Source organism: Sinocyclocheilus grahami, unplaced genomic scaffold (genome assembly GCF_001515645.1).
Source record: "Sinocyclocheilus grahami isolate Dianchi unplaced genomic scaffold, SAMN03320097.WGS_v1.1 scaffold376.1, whole genome shotgun sequence".
NCBI classification, from domain to species: domain Eukaryota; kingdom Metazoa; phylum Chordata; class Actinopteri; order Cypriniformes; family Cyprinidae; genus Sinocyclocheilus; species Sinocyclocheilus grahami.
Window position 1 is genome coordinate 193,334 of NW_015505555.1, and position 17,601 is coordinate 210,934.

At 36.5% G+C, this 17,601-nt stretch overlaps 1 protein-coding gene across 1 annotated transcript in view; it reads right to left on the reverse strand.

The window, feature by feature from the left end:
* Positions 1–17,601, reverse strand: part of neo1b (neogenin 1b) — a 151,125-nt gene that overhangs the window by 52,174 nt on the left and 81,350 nt on the right. Inside the window, exons 5-7 of the mRNA XM_016230724.1 lie at positions 9,527–9,663; positions 2,760–2,914; positions 7–40 (exon numbers count right to left, since the gene is read on the reverse strand). Of these exons, the coding sequence (XP_016086210.1) occupies positions 7–40; positions 2,760–2,914; positions 9,527–9,663 (326 nt within the window). The remainder of the gene's footprint in view (positions 1–6; positions 41–2,759; positions 2,915–9,526; positions 9,664–17,601) is intronic.

The window sequence follows — 17,601 nt, forward strand, 5'->3', positions numbered from 1 at the left end:
CAGATTTTACTAAACCCAAAACCTGCAGGTTATGCTGCTTCTGTGAGGACACAAACAACAAAACGGAGCATTGCGTAAGAATTAACAACACTAACACTCTTATTATTGTGAAAAAAACAAGACAGCTAAATATGACAATTTTGCTGGATAAAGATTCATGAGATTTAAAACATTTTAGATGTCATGGGATTTAAAACTGTATCCATACAGTTAAAAGTGTAAGTAACAGGACTGAAAAACATCAATCAATCAATCAATCAAAATCATTACTTAAAACTGTATTCATACAGGTAAAAGTGTACGTAACAGGACTGAAAAACATCAATCAATCAATCAATCGAATCCGTATATTTTCTGAAACGGTGGCGTCATCAGCCCACGTCTCGCCCCTAGTCAAGACACCGCTACGTCACATAACAGCAACAAAAACATGAACAAACACGGAACGATTGTCTTTTTATTAACTAACATTAACACAGATTAATAAATGTATTGTTCCATGTTCGTTTTTATACCGCGCACAAGGTTTATGCGCATGCATAGTCCAAGTCGTCTTCTCCGTTTTTAGTGTATCTGGCAGAATTACAATGCCACATACTGGTCTGGCATGTATACTACATTGTTTTGTGTCGGTCTTGTCGTTTCGTGTGGACGCAGATATTTCTTGAGACGAGGGGAAAAAAAGATTGGCTAGTGAAAGCTCTGGCTCCGTGTGGACGTAGCCTAAAAATCACTACTTAAAACTGTATTCAACCAGTTAAAAGTGTAAGTAACAGGACTGAAAAACATCAATCGATCAATCAATAAAATCATTACTTAAAACTGCATTCATACAGTCAAATGCATCAGTAACAGGACTGAAAAATAGCAACAAAAAAACTAATTAAAATCAGGATTTAAAACTGTTCATGCAGTTAAAAGTGTTGGGAACAGGACTGACAATTGCAAAAAATAAAATATGAAATAACTAAAAATCATTGCTTTAAACTTTATTCATACAGGTAAAAGTGCAAGTAACAGTACTGAAAAATCAATCAATCAATCAAAATCATTACTTTAAACCGTATTCATACAGGTAAAAGTGTAAGTAACAGTACTGAAAAATCAATCAATCAAAATCATTACTTAAAACTGTATTCATACAGTTAAACATGTAACGACTGAAAAATAGCAACAACAAAAAAACTAATTAAAATCAGGATTTTAAACTGTGTTCATACAGTTAAAAGTGTTGGTAACAGGACTGAAAATTTGCAAAAATAAAAAATAAAATAACAAAAAATTAGGGATGCACCGAATTTTCACCAAAAGAGAAAAACGGCCGGAAATGCGAGCCGAAAATATAGGCTACATATAATAATAATATATATGGCGCCCAGCAGTGTTCAGTGTGCAGGTTTCACTCTCCTCATCAATGCGCGGTTTGACGCTCCTCTCAATTTTCCAATCTATGAATGCGCGTTCCACTCGTGTACCGCTCATGCTCACCGGAAAAGCAAAGTTCGCTCAAATAACGCATTGACAGGAAATTTCTATGCAGTATACTTGTTTCGGTTTGCAGTAGCGCTACTGTGCTGTAACATAGTGTAGGCTAGTTCAGCTGTACTGGGCAACGCTGGTAAAATGATGCTACCTTCAGTGATGCTATGCTCTGCTCATATGCTCTGATAATAATAGCTTTGTAAGACTATACATTATTTGGATAATTAGTCCAAAAAACAACAACAACAACAACAACTTATATCTGATTCTGTTACATAGAAGTGAATAAAAATATATAATATAATATATAATATATATTGATATTTAATATTAAGGTAACACTTTACAATAAGGTTCCATTAGTTAATGTAAGTTAATGTATTAACTAACAATACATTTATTACAGTATTTATTAATCTTTCTTAATGTTAGCTAATGAGAATATAGTTATTCACTGTTAGTTCATGTTAATTCAGAGTGCATTAACTGTTGACAAGCACAACTGTTGATTTTAATAATGCATTAGTAAATGTTGAAATTAACATGAACTAAGACTAATAAATGCTGAGGAACTATTGCTCATTCTTAGTTCGTTAACTAAAGTAGTTAACTAATGAACCTTATTGTACAGTGTTACCAATATTAATATAAATTCTGTCCAGTTTTATTGTGTTACTTTCAGAAAAAGTGTGGTTATTTTATTGGCTTGTGTTTTTTTTTAATTCAGTATCATTAAAATTGAGTTAAATTTAAAAAGTCTTACAAAATTACTTTATATTATTTAATAAAATAATAAATAATCATTACAAAACATTTTCTGTTTCGGTTTACGGCCAAGTGCATCCAGAATTTTCATTTCGGTGCATCCCTACTAAAAATCATTACTTTAAACTGTATTAACTGTACTAACAGGTAAAAGTGTCAGTAACAGGACTGAAAAATGGCAAAGAATAAAACACAAGTAAAATAGAACATATTTTTACAATAATCCAGATTTAAAACTGTAAAAGTGATTTTTTTTTAAAATAACATACAATAAAATAAAGGATTAAAAATGGTTGGTAACAAGATTACACAGCTGCAAAAATGTCAAAAAACAAAAACAATCAAATATCATCCAGATTTTAAGCACTTTATTTCACTGAACACTTTGTTTAAAAAAAAAGATTAATCAGTAAATAAAAAACAAATACATTTAAAAAGAGGAAAGAATGTTTTAAATGGTTTACTGTATATAATCACGGATAAACGTGTATCATCAAGGGGGTCTAACGTACCACTATCCTGAAATAATCACTGGGAATGACCGTGTCTCCATCCTTCATCCATTTGACGGTGGGCGGCGGCGAGCCGGTGACGTCACACTCAAAGATGATGTCCATGGACTCCTGGGCGTAAGTGTTGGAGGGTCTCGTCAAGAACCGTGGAGGAACTAGAAGAAGAAAATGAATAAATGCAGGTATGAACTAGAGAGGAGGTCACAGGGTGCATTACGCAATAAAAGTGCAACATCCCATCGCTGGGATTCGTGTGGCAGACGTGGCTGTGGTGGGACAGGTAGCGGCAGGTAAAGTGAGTTTCCTCTAAACCTCCTTCGCAGTTCCTATAGCAACCGCATCCATCAGGGAACAAGCTAGTTTGCATCCTCTCCTGATGTTCGTAAGTTGTGCAGGTAATGGAGGACGTGGAGAACAAGAATACAGAGTCGCTAAATATAACAAGAGTTTCAGATTCAGAGGTGGTTTTCTTATCAGCGGCTGGCAAAAGTGCGTCAAGGATGACTGATTCTGTATTTTTCACGCCCAGCTTCACCTTCCAAAATCAACAAGAGACAAAGAAAATCAACAGCGCTCCATCTGCTGTCAGTTGGAGGGGAGAAACAGAGGAAGATTTGTTTCCTTGAACTCTGCTACGCTAACAATCTCTGGCAGTCACTGTTTGTGGTGTGATCTCAATTCTCTAAAGCGCAAAATCACACTGTTGTTCCTCTCCAGCATCAGCCTTGGTGAATTATGCTGTTTTCAGACTTGGTTTTGTTGTTTGGATGAACTTGAGTTCGATCTTCTGACCCTCAGACTCCTGCAGGACTGGTTTCACACCGGCTGTGTTCTCAATGGAATACTTGTTTACTGCGCCTCACATACTGTATACCATCTAATGCTTTCAAAAACAAGTAGTAGGCCTATGTGAAAAAGTATACCAATAACATTAATATGCTACATCGATGGTCTCAAACTCAATTCCTGGAGGGCCACAGCTCTGTACAGTTTAGCTCCAAGCCTAATCAAGCACACCTGATCCAGCTAATCAATCTCTTCAGGATTACTAGAGACTTCTGAGCAGGTGTGAGTTGGAGCTAAACTCTGCACATCTGTGGCCCTCCAGGAATTGAGTTTGAGACCACCGTGCTACATTGTCACATGACCTCATGCTCCATATTTAATTCAGCAACTGCAGATGACTGAAGTGTGCAGGATTGACACAAGCACTAAACTGAAACATATAGAACTGAAGTATACACTTAAATATGCACAACCTTTTTTGTTCTGATTTTCATAATTCTGAGATTTGAATATAATATATTTACACATATGTTGCATAAAAGAATCGATTTCTTACATTTCTTACATTATATATATGTATGTGACCCTGGACCACAAAACCAGTCTTAAGTCGCTTGGGTATATTTTTAGCAATAACCAAAAAAACATTTTATGGCTCAAAATTTTCGTTTTTTTTTTTTTTTTGGCGTGTTATGTCTTTTATTTAGATATGACAGTAGGTCGACAGGAAGCGAAGTGGGTGAGAGAGAGAGGGGGGTGGGATTGGGAAAGGTCCACAAGCCGGGACTCGAACTCGGGACGCCCGAAGCGCAAAGGCGCTATATGTCGGCACGCTGCCCACGAGGCCATTGGCGCCGACATCGATTTTTATTTTATGCCAAAAATCATTAGGATATTAAGTAAAGATCATGTTCCATGAAGATATTTTGCAAATTTCCTACCGTAAATATATCAAAACGTAATTTTTGATTAGTAATATGCATCGCTAAGAACTTCATTTGGACAACTTTAAAGATGATTTTCTCAATATTTAGATTTTTTTGCACCCTCAGATTCCAGGTTTTCAAATAGTTGTATCTCGGCCAAATATTGTCCGATCCTAATAAACCATACATCAATAGAAAGCTTATTTATTCAGCTTTCAGATGATGTATAATCTCAATTTCGAGAAATTTACACTTATGACTGGTTTTGCGGTCCAGGGTCACATACAATTATTGTATATATTGTCTTATTTTTGTAAAAGATGCATGGAATTGATCAAAATGAGAGTAAAAGACATTTATAATTTTACAATTTCAAATTTATAATGAATCATTTTGAAATAAGTTTATCAATTAAAATAAAATATGATAAAAATAACAGAACATATAATTTATGTATATGTACATATATATTCCTTTATTTTTTAAGTTTATTAATATATATGGTGATTAAAAAAAACACTTTAAATAAATGTGGCAATGATAGAATGTATTTGTATTTAATTGGAAGACAGTAAAGTATAAAACAATTCAAAAGTAAGCATACTTACATTTATACAAGACTACTGAAGCAAGTGGATGTGAAAGTAATACGATTACAGATTGTCAGAACACATCCTTTCATTTTAAGAGTAACTTTTAAAGCAAAACCCAAGCCAGTATTAACAGCGTTTTACACGGCTTTTTACAATCCTGCTAATCTGAGAGGGAATCCGGGTAAAATCCCAGCATGTGAACTTCCAAAATATCTGCAGCACAAGAGTTATGAGTCACTTCACATGCAGATATTAAGAGATTAAAATGCCAGTGTTTAATAACCCATCTCTGCGTTTCACAGCAGAGACACAGTATGATGAAACGGTCACTATAACTCTAGCGTGGCTCTTATCTCCCAGAGAACCTCTTAAAAACACCACAGAGTTATTTATGCATTCAAAGTCTTGCAAGAGAAGCACAGATAATGACACGGATAAAATGCAAGAAATCTCTCTCTTGGAAGAGGAAAAAACTAATTGGCATTGAAAGCACATCATAAATTAATCACATCAATGAAAATAGCACAAACAGGCATGAAAGAGAGCTAAAAATATGAATGGAGTGAGTTCGTCTCAATAGAAGTTAAGATCTACGCACTGCATCTGTGACATGCTGTCGAATACCACAGAAAACTGGAAGTTTACTCACCTAGAAAAGACTCATATAACACATTTTCCTGCCTTTAGAGTTTAATGCATTGCTATCCTGGAATATTCCTTTAGTAGGTCGTTAATGCGGTTGCACAGATGTACAGGAACTATAAAAACATTCAAACATGCACATGCGTACGTGTTTTTCAAAACATGCAGCTTTACACACCTAAACGTCCTCCACGCTAGGTGTGTTTGTGCTACCGTCTGACACAAAGCAGGTTATTTTTACCCATCAGAAGCGAAATCAGATTTCCTGACTCCCCACGGGAGATTCAACTTCCTGAGCTCAGTAACAAACCCATCTATACGTGCGTCAGTACCTGTTAAAAGAGGCGAAAAAGCTAATGGAAAAAAACATCAGAATGCATCTGGATGGGCCGAACGCAGCAGGAGGGAGTGAAAACAACAGCTCGGATCAGGACGGTGAAGAGATCATGAACACACGGCCCACCGCTGTCGGCTTTATCTTCCTTTACTCTTGATGTTATACTGCACTGAAATCTCTTGCATCACCGCTAGCATGCATGTCTCACAAGAAAAAATTAATCTAATTAGAAAATCCAATTATGATATGGCTCAATTTCAAGAGTCAGATCAAAGGTAGTCTGGGCTTCAGGCGGCACGACCACATACTGCACACAAAAATCCCCAAAACGGCAAGCTCCAATCTGACTGAGAGGCATTTTGCAACTTCCATGAGTCAGTGTACATGAGTTTTTATCAGTTTGCCAGGTTTATGGCAAAATTTAGAGAAATGTAGCATTATCTCACTTGCTCACCAATGGATCCTCTGCAGTGAATGGGTGCCGTCAGAATGAGAGTCCAAACCACTGATCTATATAAATGACTGGATCGCTCATTGCGTTCTAAACTGCTGACAGGCAGCGAAGCCAGTGTTCGAGCCGCCATCTTACTATTCCCTACCGGCAGAGATCATCATTGATCAAAACACTGACCTAAAATCACCCGATCTGAAGCGTATCAGTCACATGGGATTAGTTTTTGTGTTGTGTATGCAAATAAATTTTTACTTCAAATGTTATCTGCAATGTTCGTTTTATGCGTATTTTGGCACCACCTATTGTTGTGGGTGTATTATTGACATGTCAACGTCTAGACCCTGAATATAAGACAACCGCGTTTTTTCAGATGCATTTCCAAGAAAAAAAACATTGTCTTATATTCGGGTCAATACGGTAAATAGTTAAAGGTATAGTTCACCCAAAAATGAAAATTCTGTCATTAATTACTCACCCTCATGGCGTTCCAAATCCGTAAGACCTTCGTTCATCTTCGGAACACAAATTAAGATATTTTTGATGAATTCCCGAGAGCTCTCAGCAAGAATCCTAACACGATCAAGGTTCAGAAATGTAGCAAGGACATCGTTAAAATAATCCATGTGACATCAGGGGTTCAACCGTAATTTTACGAAGCTAAACTAAAAACTGAACGTAAACAACGTATGCCGTTATGCTGTTTATGTTCAGTGGATACTCTCCAAAATGGCTCTATAGTGGAGGAGACGAATTGTTGAATAAAGTCGTTATTTTTGTTTTCTTTGCGCACAAAAAGTATTCTCGTAGCTTCGTAAAATTACGGTTGAACCCTTGATGTCACATGGATTATTTTAACGATGTCCTTGCTACGTTTCTGAGCCTTGATCGTGTTAGGATCCTTGCCGTCTATGGGAGGGTCAGAAAGCTCTCGGAATTCATCAAAAATATCTTCATTTTTATGCTGAGTTCTTGCAGGTTTAAAACAACATGAGGGTGAGTAATTCATGACAGAATGTTCATTTTTGGGCGAACTATCCCTTTAAGGTGGGTGTGTCTGCTGCGCACATCCAACACAAAATATATTTCTTTATGTACGGAATTATGCAGGAAATATGAACCATGAAGATATGTCTGGTATTAGTATGAGAAATTGATTCGAATATACAATGAATAATACAATACAAGCCTCTGTTACTATGTTGTATTGAAATGAAAAGCTTACCATGCATCATCTTGGAAATAAAGCTTCATGTCTTTAAGTCCGTACAATACGTAGTCAGCGTTATTTCTCTGAAAAACGTATGATGTGTATATTTTTAATGTCCCGATTGAGCAACATCTATTTCAGACTCGCAGATCGCGCAAATATGCCGTTTTACTAGCATTACCGTTTCCATGTAAATTGTTATGTATATGTCAAATTAATAATTAATTGAATCAACGTTTAAATCATTACCTGCTTCAAAATGAACGCTGTTAACGAAATCATTGTTGAAACATTTGCAGTTAGCCTACTGCATGAATAAAAACACTATAACAAAATTACATAAAAAGTGAATAACTGTACAAGGCGAATTAAAGTTTATTTATACAAAGCACAAATGTTTATTCAGATTTCAGAATGAGCACTTTGTCATTAGTAATGCATATGTTGAGGATTTTGTCTGTCTGATGTTTGTCATGTTCATCTGATGTTCGCTACTGTAATGTAAATGAACGCAACTTTTTAATAAGCAGGGGAAATTCCAGACAATAGACAAATAACCATTTGCATGCTTAGGACGTTTGCATTGTAAGAATGTACAGGATTATTTCATATATAAAAACGCCTTGTTGAGTACATCCTCAAACCATTGTTTCCGGGTAAATTATGAGTCCTATATCCATTATATTACTTCCGCCAGAGAAAAAGTCTTGTACTTTCACATTAAAATGTACACATTTTTCTCCTAATTTCTGGATAAAGATATACTATGAATAGAGGACTCATATTTTAGCTGTTTAGATTTGTTTCTTGCAAACAGTTTTTCACTTCACAAGACATTAATTGCTGGACTGGAGTGGTGTGGATTATTGTGATGTTTTTATCAGCTGTTTGGACACTCATTCTGACGGCACCCATTCACTGCAGAGGATCCACTTTTGAGCAAGTGATGTAATGCTACATTTCTCCAAATCTGTTCTAATAAAAAATAAACTCATCTACATCTGGGATGGCCTGAGGGTAAAGACATTTTGTGCATTTTAATTTTTGGGTGAACTATTCCTTTAATCTAAGACCATGAAATCATACAATTAACTTACAGTAACTACATTTTTCAGTAGCCTGACAGTTTTTAATGAGACAAAACTTCAGAAAAAATATCAGAAATGTAGCACTTGAAACCTTGCGAATACTTTGCTACAAAGTGAAAATGTTAAAAAGGGCATTCAAACAAAGTAGTGCACACAAATTCAGCCTCATTCATCAAACATGAGAATACCAAAAACCATTATATGTAAATTGTCACATTCAACTTAATGCTACAATTATGTTATAATGATTTTACAGACTTTTTGTAAGGCCAGTAATTTCCTCTGCGTCTTCTGCAGCACTTTTTGAATGAATGACCACTGTCGGGCTATTAGTGCATTTACCTGTGCACATGTAAAAAAGGAAATTATGGGTGGTCAGGTGGCCACATTTAGTCAAAATTATAGCTATGGGTTTGAGTTGTGCATGCATTAACTCATATCTAGAGTCTTTTAAAAGTGTTTCCATGCAAAACTCCACATTAGACGGAGCTGTAAATTCCCACTGACTCTCCCAAAAAATAAATCCTATGCCAAGAGATGAAAATAATACAGAAAAAAATAAATAAATAAAAACAAACCAACGCTTTGAAGTTCCTCCTCCGCAGAGAAAAATGCCGTCTAGACACGTGCGAGTCTCAAAAGCCTGAACAATGTTGCTCATAATTACATACGGGAGGTTTAGTGCTGCTTCGTGAGTCTGTTTGTGCTGAATTGAATGTTTTCGTGAAATGTACCGTGCACCGTGAGCTCTGCCTGGATCTCGCTGGTCATGTTGCCGCTGTCCGTCTGGCAGACGTATATCCCAGCATCCTCTTCGGTCAGGTTGACGATCTGCAGGCTTCCCCCGCCAATCACAGCAAAACGCTCACGGCTGGAAAAAAAAACACAGAGAAAGAGACACGAGGAGATGAGGATGTGTTAAAACGACTTTTGCTCTCAGCGTTTTCAGGAACGCCACTGTAATGCCGGATTGAGATGGAATCGAAAACAGGATACAGTATGGATTTCATTTCCTGCGGCTTTTCCTTTATGGCTTGATTGCACTGAAAACAACTTCCCCAGAGTGTTTCACTGGAGGTTTCTCGAGAAAAACAAACTACTGTTCCCAGTTCCTCCCCAATGATTCGGAGGCAGGAAGAGACGGAGAGTTAATCTAAGATGAGCTGAGAATGGAAAGAAAAAAAATCAATAGTCACACACAACAGAGGAGAGAAAGCAAAGAGGAAGGATGAAGAGTCGACAGGGTCCCGCTGAACATAATCAGACCTCCAAACCTCACGTCGCTTTATTAGAAAAACACCCCTAGAGGGGAAAGAAAAGAAATCACCAATTACTGAGTTTGACTAAGAACGGAGAGTAAACCAGCCAGGAACGATGCCTTCCCACATTCACCCAGCAAAATCCACCCGCTCACTCGTCAAGACGTTTCTTCCAACACACCCGAGTGTCAAACTGCAGCTCACAGTGACAATGACAACGGCTGAGCCAATTCTGGTGTAAACTGGTGTGAATTCTAATAGCAACTGAGACATGAATGCAGCAATTTTAAATAGCATGCATTACCATTCAAACGTTTGGTGTCAGTATAAAAAGAAATGAATACATTCATTCAGCAAAGACACATTAAACTGATCAAAAGTGGCAGTAAAAATATGTTAGAAACTATTTCTATTTCAAATAAATGCTGTTCTTTTGAACTTTCTATTAATCAAAAAATCCTTAAAGTTAAAATGCGTCATGGTTCCCACAAAAACATGAAGTAGCACATCTGTTTTCAGCATTGAAAATAATAATAATAAATGTTTCTTGAGCAGCAAATCAGCATGTTAGAATGATTTCTGAAGGATCACATGACACTGAGGACTAGGGCTGGGTATCGAGTTCGAGCACCGACCGAAATGCTTCGATACCATCGAGTATCAAAAAACGTCTCGTCGTTCGGTACCAAATTTCGATATCTAAGGAGTTAATCTCATCAGTGTCAGTGAGCCAATAAGCCTGCAGCACTAGCCAGTTCGACTAGAAGTGGTGCGACGCAGATCGATCAGTGTTTGACATCCGCGAGAGCGATTCGAAAGCGCATGGAGCATTCTGCTCTCTTTAGCTCTCGTGGTACTGTAATACACCGATCGGTCTGCACAGTTGGCCCGCGTCAAGTCGAACACACCTACTAGTTTACACCGGTTACACTCAGAGACGTGGCGCACACGTGAGGTTGCAGTGTGAATGCATCCCAGCCCCCTTAGATGTAAGGCTACATTTTCACTGGTGCGTTTATATTTTAAAATGAAATCGATCCTTGTCATACTGGCATTTCCACTGCGTTTCAAGCCGGTTTTCCACTATCTCCGACAAATGACAAGCGACAGACCGGTCATTCAGTCATTCATTTCCAATGGAGAGTAGCGCGGGAGCTGCGTGGAGTTCCGATCATATGCAGATGTCCGTTCATACTACACGACCGAAAGCGCGTGTTATGTGACCATTCATGCAAACTGTATCATCATGCTACATAAGGCAATAAAATACGATTTATATTCCGCTTTTACTCAAAACTCACTTTAAACCACTATTGAGTGTTTGTAATAACTTCCGATTGCCCTCTAATGTGTGTTTTGGCCATGTAATGTAGCTGAAATTAAATATGTTATTACCTCTGAGTCAGAGCAGCGATCATGGAAGAGAGAACACAAGCAGACAGCGCTGGAAGCTGCTAATGCTCATCAGTAAATCAGTGGAAAATAAATAGAAATCATGATTCTGTCTGAGCTATGCGTTTTAAAACGAACACTAACTAGTGTAAATGTAGCCTAACAGATGTGTAAACTGAAGACTATTTGAGCTTTATTAAAACTAGTTGCACTGATTTATTGTGTAGGTTACATTTTGTTCCTTTGTGCAGTGGCTCAGGAGATGAGTCTGTATAGACATCAACAAGCTGAAAAATCTAAGTTTTTTTTTTTAGATAATGTAATGTAATCTTGTTAAAATTGATTTCATAAAATTGGTATCGAAAAAAGTATCGTTCAGGAACCGGTATCGAAGTCAAGGTATCGGTATCGTAAATTTTTGAACGATACCCAGCCCTACTGAAGACTGGAGTAACGATGCTGAAAATTCAGCTTTGATCACAGGAATAATTTACATTTTACTATATATCCACACAGAAAACAGTTCTTTTAAATTGTAATAATATTTTACAATATTACTGTTTTTACTGTATTTTGATCAAATAAATGCAGCTTTCTAAATGCATTCTTACCAACCCCAACTTCTGAACGGTAGTGTAAATTATTGCATAAATGTTGCATAAACACAAATATGTGAATTTCTAATGACGTACTTGAAGAAATGCTAAAAATGCTCTGAAAATCATTTATGTTATTAGAAATTGACAAGAATTTGACCATTTCAGAATGAATGTTTTTATGAACAAATGTTCACAAATTCACTCTACTTAAGTTTAAAATCCGGGTTTATACATTTTTAGAATGTTTGAACATTATTAGAATGTTTGAAGTTTAGGATAACATTGGAAACATTCTGTCAATGTCATTTTTATGAACAACTTAATCTAGGAACATTATTATTCATTAGAAGACTTTAGCATGCAAATTAATGGAAGCCGTTTGCTACTAGACAATTATGAAATTTGAAATGTCATTTTAAAAATCATGTAGCTCTTACCATAACAAAAGTCTACACCACTGGCTTTCTATTACAGAAACGTCCTTTTAAACTTAAACTTTTTGAGAACTTTGTTACCAGCTTAAAAAATGTAATATTAAAAGAAGTATTAGTTTCAAAAACGAATACCTTCATAAGAATCAATGAACATGAATGTTTCAGAGCTTGCACACAAAGCACCTGATCACAGGAGCGTCACTCCAGCGGCAGCTATATTTAGCACCCCCAGCCACTGTTTGTCTGTGATGAGACAGCAGGCGCCGCTCTGAAAAACCAGGTTCACGAACCCAACGAGAGATTCGTTTAACGCATGAGATGACAGAAGTCAGATGACGCTGCAACCGTGAACGCTACAGGGAGCCCCTGAGAGACCTGAGGAGCCGGCGGCGTCCAAGGCCGGATAATTAAAAAAGAAATTAAAAAGAAGATGAGTCTATAAGTACAAAGAGCCTTGTTAATGGTCTTTTAGCACAGCATTAATGCACCAGACTGGAGGAGGGTAACAAAGCTTTTTTACCCATCATGGGTAAAAAGTTAGTTTTTAAAGGAATAGTTCAGCCTATTTTGACATTATGTTCCTTTGCAGATTTTAAAATGCACTGAGCCCTTTTTTTGCACTTTGACATTGTTTATTCACTCAAAACTGAAGACTGAAAATTAAAACTAAAACCATAAAAAAAGTGTTATTTGAAATAAAAATCTATACATTTTAAATATATTTTTTCACTTAGTTTCCCAGGCAATGTTTAAATTTCAATATAAAAATGTTATATTTATGTTTAGTTTAACTTGAACTGAAATATAGTTTATTACTAATCTATATAGATATAATAAAATGATCAAATAAAAATGACAACATTTATGAAACTTTAACTTTTTATAACAATTAAATCTATTTTAATATATTAAATTAAAAATTTAATTTAAAGGGTCACTACCGTTTTGTCATTTTATGGCAAAGAGATTGGGTAAAAAAAATAAAAAAATAAAAAATCAATAAATTTTTTTGGGTGAACTTCCTTTAAATTAGCACAAAATTCAACCCATGAATATTTAATTTGGTAATAATTGTCCCAAACAAAACCACACGCTTGATAACATCTGATTTATTTAAAATTTTACTTTTTAAACCCTGATGGATACAGGGAAAAAAGATACAATCAAGTGTTATTCTCTTAAACTTTATCTTTGAGAACATCTGGCTGAACATTAACTTCAGAAGGTTTCTTATGTTAGGATTTATTATCCTCCATTTCCCAGAATTCTTCCATTCAAAGGCCAGTTTAAATTTACTGTTGTTTGCTAACGCTGATCAACCATTAAAAACGTAATAAATGTACTATAAATGTTTAAAACACATGCAAACACTTCCAGGATGTTGTACGTCGTAAATATAAACATGAGAGCGAGATTTCGAAGTAGAATGCATGATATTACTATTGGGAAAAAAAAACATAAATCAGAGTACTGCACAAAGAGGAAGTGCTCGTTGAAAATTTACACCCATTCATCCAGCATTGGCGCCTCAGAGGGAACTGCTGAAGGTGCGTTTGTGTGTGACGCCTAACTGGATTTACAATACACTTATATTACAATGTTCCCCTTGCAAATACTCCAGGCTGATGTTTGTGTTGAGAAGAGGTCGAATATCTGTCGTCAACACAAACGTCCATCTTACCGCGTCCCGTCTGGAATACACAAAACTGCTCAGTGTTCATCCACATCAGCGAGGACAAAAAGTGTTCTTGTCAGTGAAGAAAGCCATTCGCATTCATCCCAAGAATTCCTCCGTGATCCGCTGGATTTCTGTAAAGCACTAAACAGCATTCCGGCTCTACACTCTTAAAAATAAAGGTGCTTCACGATGCCATAGAAGAACCTTTTTGTCTAAATGGTTCCATAAAGAACCTTTAACATCTGAAGAACCTTTCTGTTTCACAAAAGCTTCTTTGTGGCGAAAGAAGGTTCTTCAGATTATAAAAAGGTAAGAAAGAGATGGTTCTTTAAAGAAACTTTAATTGAATGGTTCTTTGTGGAACCAAAAATGGTTCTTCTATGGCATCGCTTGAAGAACCTTTTGAAGCACCTTTATTTTTAAGAGTGTAATCCATGAGATTCGAACGTGAGATAAGACAATTACAGCTGTGTGATGATCTGGGTCGAACCTTCCTGTTCATATCCGACACTCTTTAAATGATTCCAAACATGGAGAAACCGGCCTCAGATCAGAAAGCATTTATCAGAAATCACTCAAGGGATTGGCTCTAAATGAGTGTTTATGCGTGGCCAGTAATGAATGAGCGTCTGAGCTGATAAGGATGTTTTCACACACCAACACTTGGTGAATTTGTTTATTCAGTTCCCGCAAGCCGTTCCACAATCTACAGATTAGACTTACAACAACATGCCAGAGAAGCAAACAATGGAGGAGGGTGAAGAATGTGACTTATTCATCACCGGTTCTCCATGCTGAAATTTAAGGCCTCTAAGCATACAAGATTTGAACGTTTTAAGCTTGGCATTTTACTACCTTAAAAGCTTAGTTCACGCAATAGCACAACTGCCATTGTTTACTCTCCCCTAATGTCATTCGAAACCAGTATGGAGCTTTAAAAGAATTTTCACACAGTTCCATTCCAGTCAACAGTTTATAGTGACCTCTAAACAGATAAAAATGTAATTACTTTTTTAAAATGTACGGTATTTAACAAGGTACAAAAAAAAAGAACAAAAAATATGAAACAAAATTAAAGGCATGAAAGAGATTCTTAACAAGGAATAAATAACTAAATAAATAAATAGCAGCATTTATTTCATTTTACACTTACATATTTTTACTCGCATATATATTTGAGATTTGGTAAACATTACATTTAACAGTGTTATTAAATTTGTATTTTATTTTAAAGACTACATTTAAGTGAGCCTTAGATGAAGGGAAAGGCATATTAAATGAAAAGAAAAAAATACAAGAAATGAGCATGCACAATTAAATATGTAATATGTGTCATACATATCCAATATGGGCTTAAACATTTAGAAATGTTATAATGAATCAACCTAAATTTTGATCTGTCACACAAAGCTATCATACCATTTGAACTGCAACTTTAAAGGGATAGTTCACCCAAAAATGAAAATTCGGTCATTAATTACTCGCCCTCATGTCGTTTTAAACCTGTAAGACCTCCGTTCATCTTCGGAACACAAATTAAGATATTTTTGATGGAATCCGAGAGCTCTCTGACCCTCCCATAGATCCTAACACGATCAAGGCTCAGAAACGTAGCAAGGAGATCGGTAAAATAATCCATGTGACATCAGGGGTTCAACCGTAATATTACGAAGCTCACCATTTTGGAGAGTATCCACTGAATGCAAACAGCGTATGTTGTTCTGAGTCAGCCGCACCAAACGGATACGTTGTTTTTGTTCAAATCAAAGCACAAACAACGTAGAAAACGTATCTGCGTAGCGCAGCTGACACAGAACAACATACGCTGTTTGCGTTCAGTGGATACTCTCCAAAATGGCGCTATAGGGTGACGCGGAGAAGACAAATTGTTGAATCGTTTTTTTCGTTTCTTTTGCGTACAAAAAGTATTCTCGTAGCTTTGTAATATTACGGTTGAACCCCTGATGTCACATGGACTATTTTACCGATCTCCTTAAAGGAACTATCCCTTTAAGAGTCTTTAAAAATCCTATATTAGTGCTTCAAAATTCTGAAACATAATAGAAAAATCAATTTTAGGGTGAGGTTTCCTTTAAAATCATTTCAATCACAGTCTAAACCCAATCTCCTGTGAGAGAAGCGGAGCAATCTAGTCCGTCTTCACTCACAGTGGGGCTTTTACCAGAGTAAAGACTGAAACTCTACAGGGAAAAATTTAACTCTGAAGGGAAGATTTGGATTACACACATGCAGATACGCACTGACACACATTCACAGACTACAGATGTGTGAGCCATGATGGACTCTGTCTACCCCTCTGAGGGACTGGGCATTGTGGGTAATATGACATTATTAGAATGTATCCAGCATCAGGAATACATTACATCGCCCGAAGACCATGAGAGAAGCAATTACGCTGTAAATGGAGTCTGTCAGCAATCATCAGTCCTGCACAGACAACCGGCAAAGAACCGCAATTAGACATTTAGCCGCTTTCAATCGACAGCGTGAACTGACAACAAGCCTCATCGGAGGAAGCCGAGAGAGACGAGGTCGGGACGCGACGCACGCGAACTGAAGGGGGTAGTTAGAGGCTTAAACAGGTCATGATTAGTCTGCTCAGCTCTTTTATACGATCAATTCAATCTTTATGGAATGCGTCGTTTCAAATTATGGTGGGTGGGATCGAAGCGGCGAGGATGCATCACAACAGACGGCAGCAGAACGGGGCTGAATCTCAACCAATCTGAATGAAATTCTATGAAGACAATGGCTCTGGTCCAAACACTAATCAGCTGCCTACACAGACAGCATTTTAATGTGCCATCGGCATGATCACGATATGAACCCCAATTAAATATATACATACATATATATTTACCATTCACAAAAGAAACACACACAGGACCGTTTTGCTCTGCTTCCATACATATACTTTCCTTCTCTCTTTCTGGATTTCATTTCTCAAAGCACTTTCCGTCTACAATTCCCAAACTGTATTCCAAAATAAAATGTATAAAAGAAAGAAAAACATCATTAATTTTGCATGGGCCGCAGCAGGGATGGAGCTTTATCCCCAATCTTATTAGGGCAGCAACTGTCAGAAAAGAGGCTGAGCGTTTGCCCTCCATTAGCAAGTCTAGAGGTTTCCTATATACAACACCTACACAATCCTCCAATCTCATTCACAGATGTTAAGCTCAGTCTTCTGTGTGCTTTCATCAGGAATAATAAAAGAATATGAAGATTACATTTTTACATTTACTTTCACAACCACTGCACCAAAGTGTTGTTACTGTTAACTTAAACTATCCAAAATAATTTTCAATAATTGAAATAAAGCTGAAATAAAATCAAATATAAATACTGGATGTTTACATATATTTATATATATATATATATATATATATATATATATATATATATATATATATATATATATATATA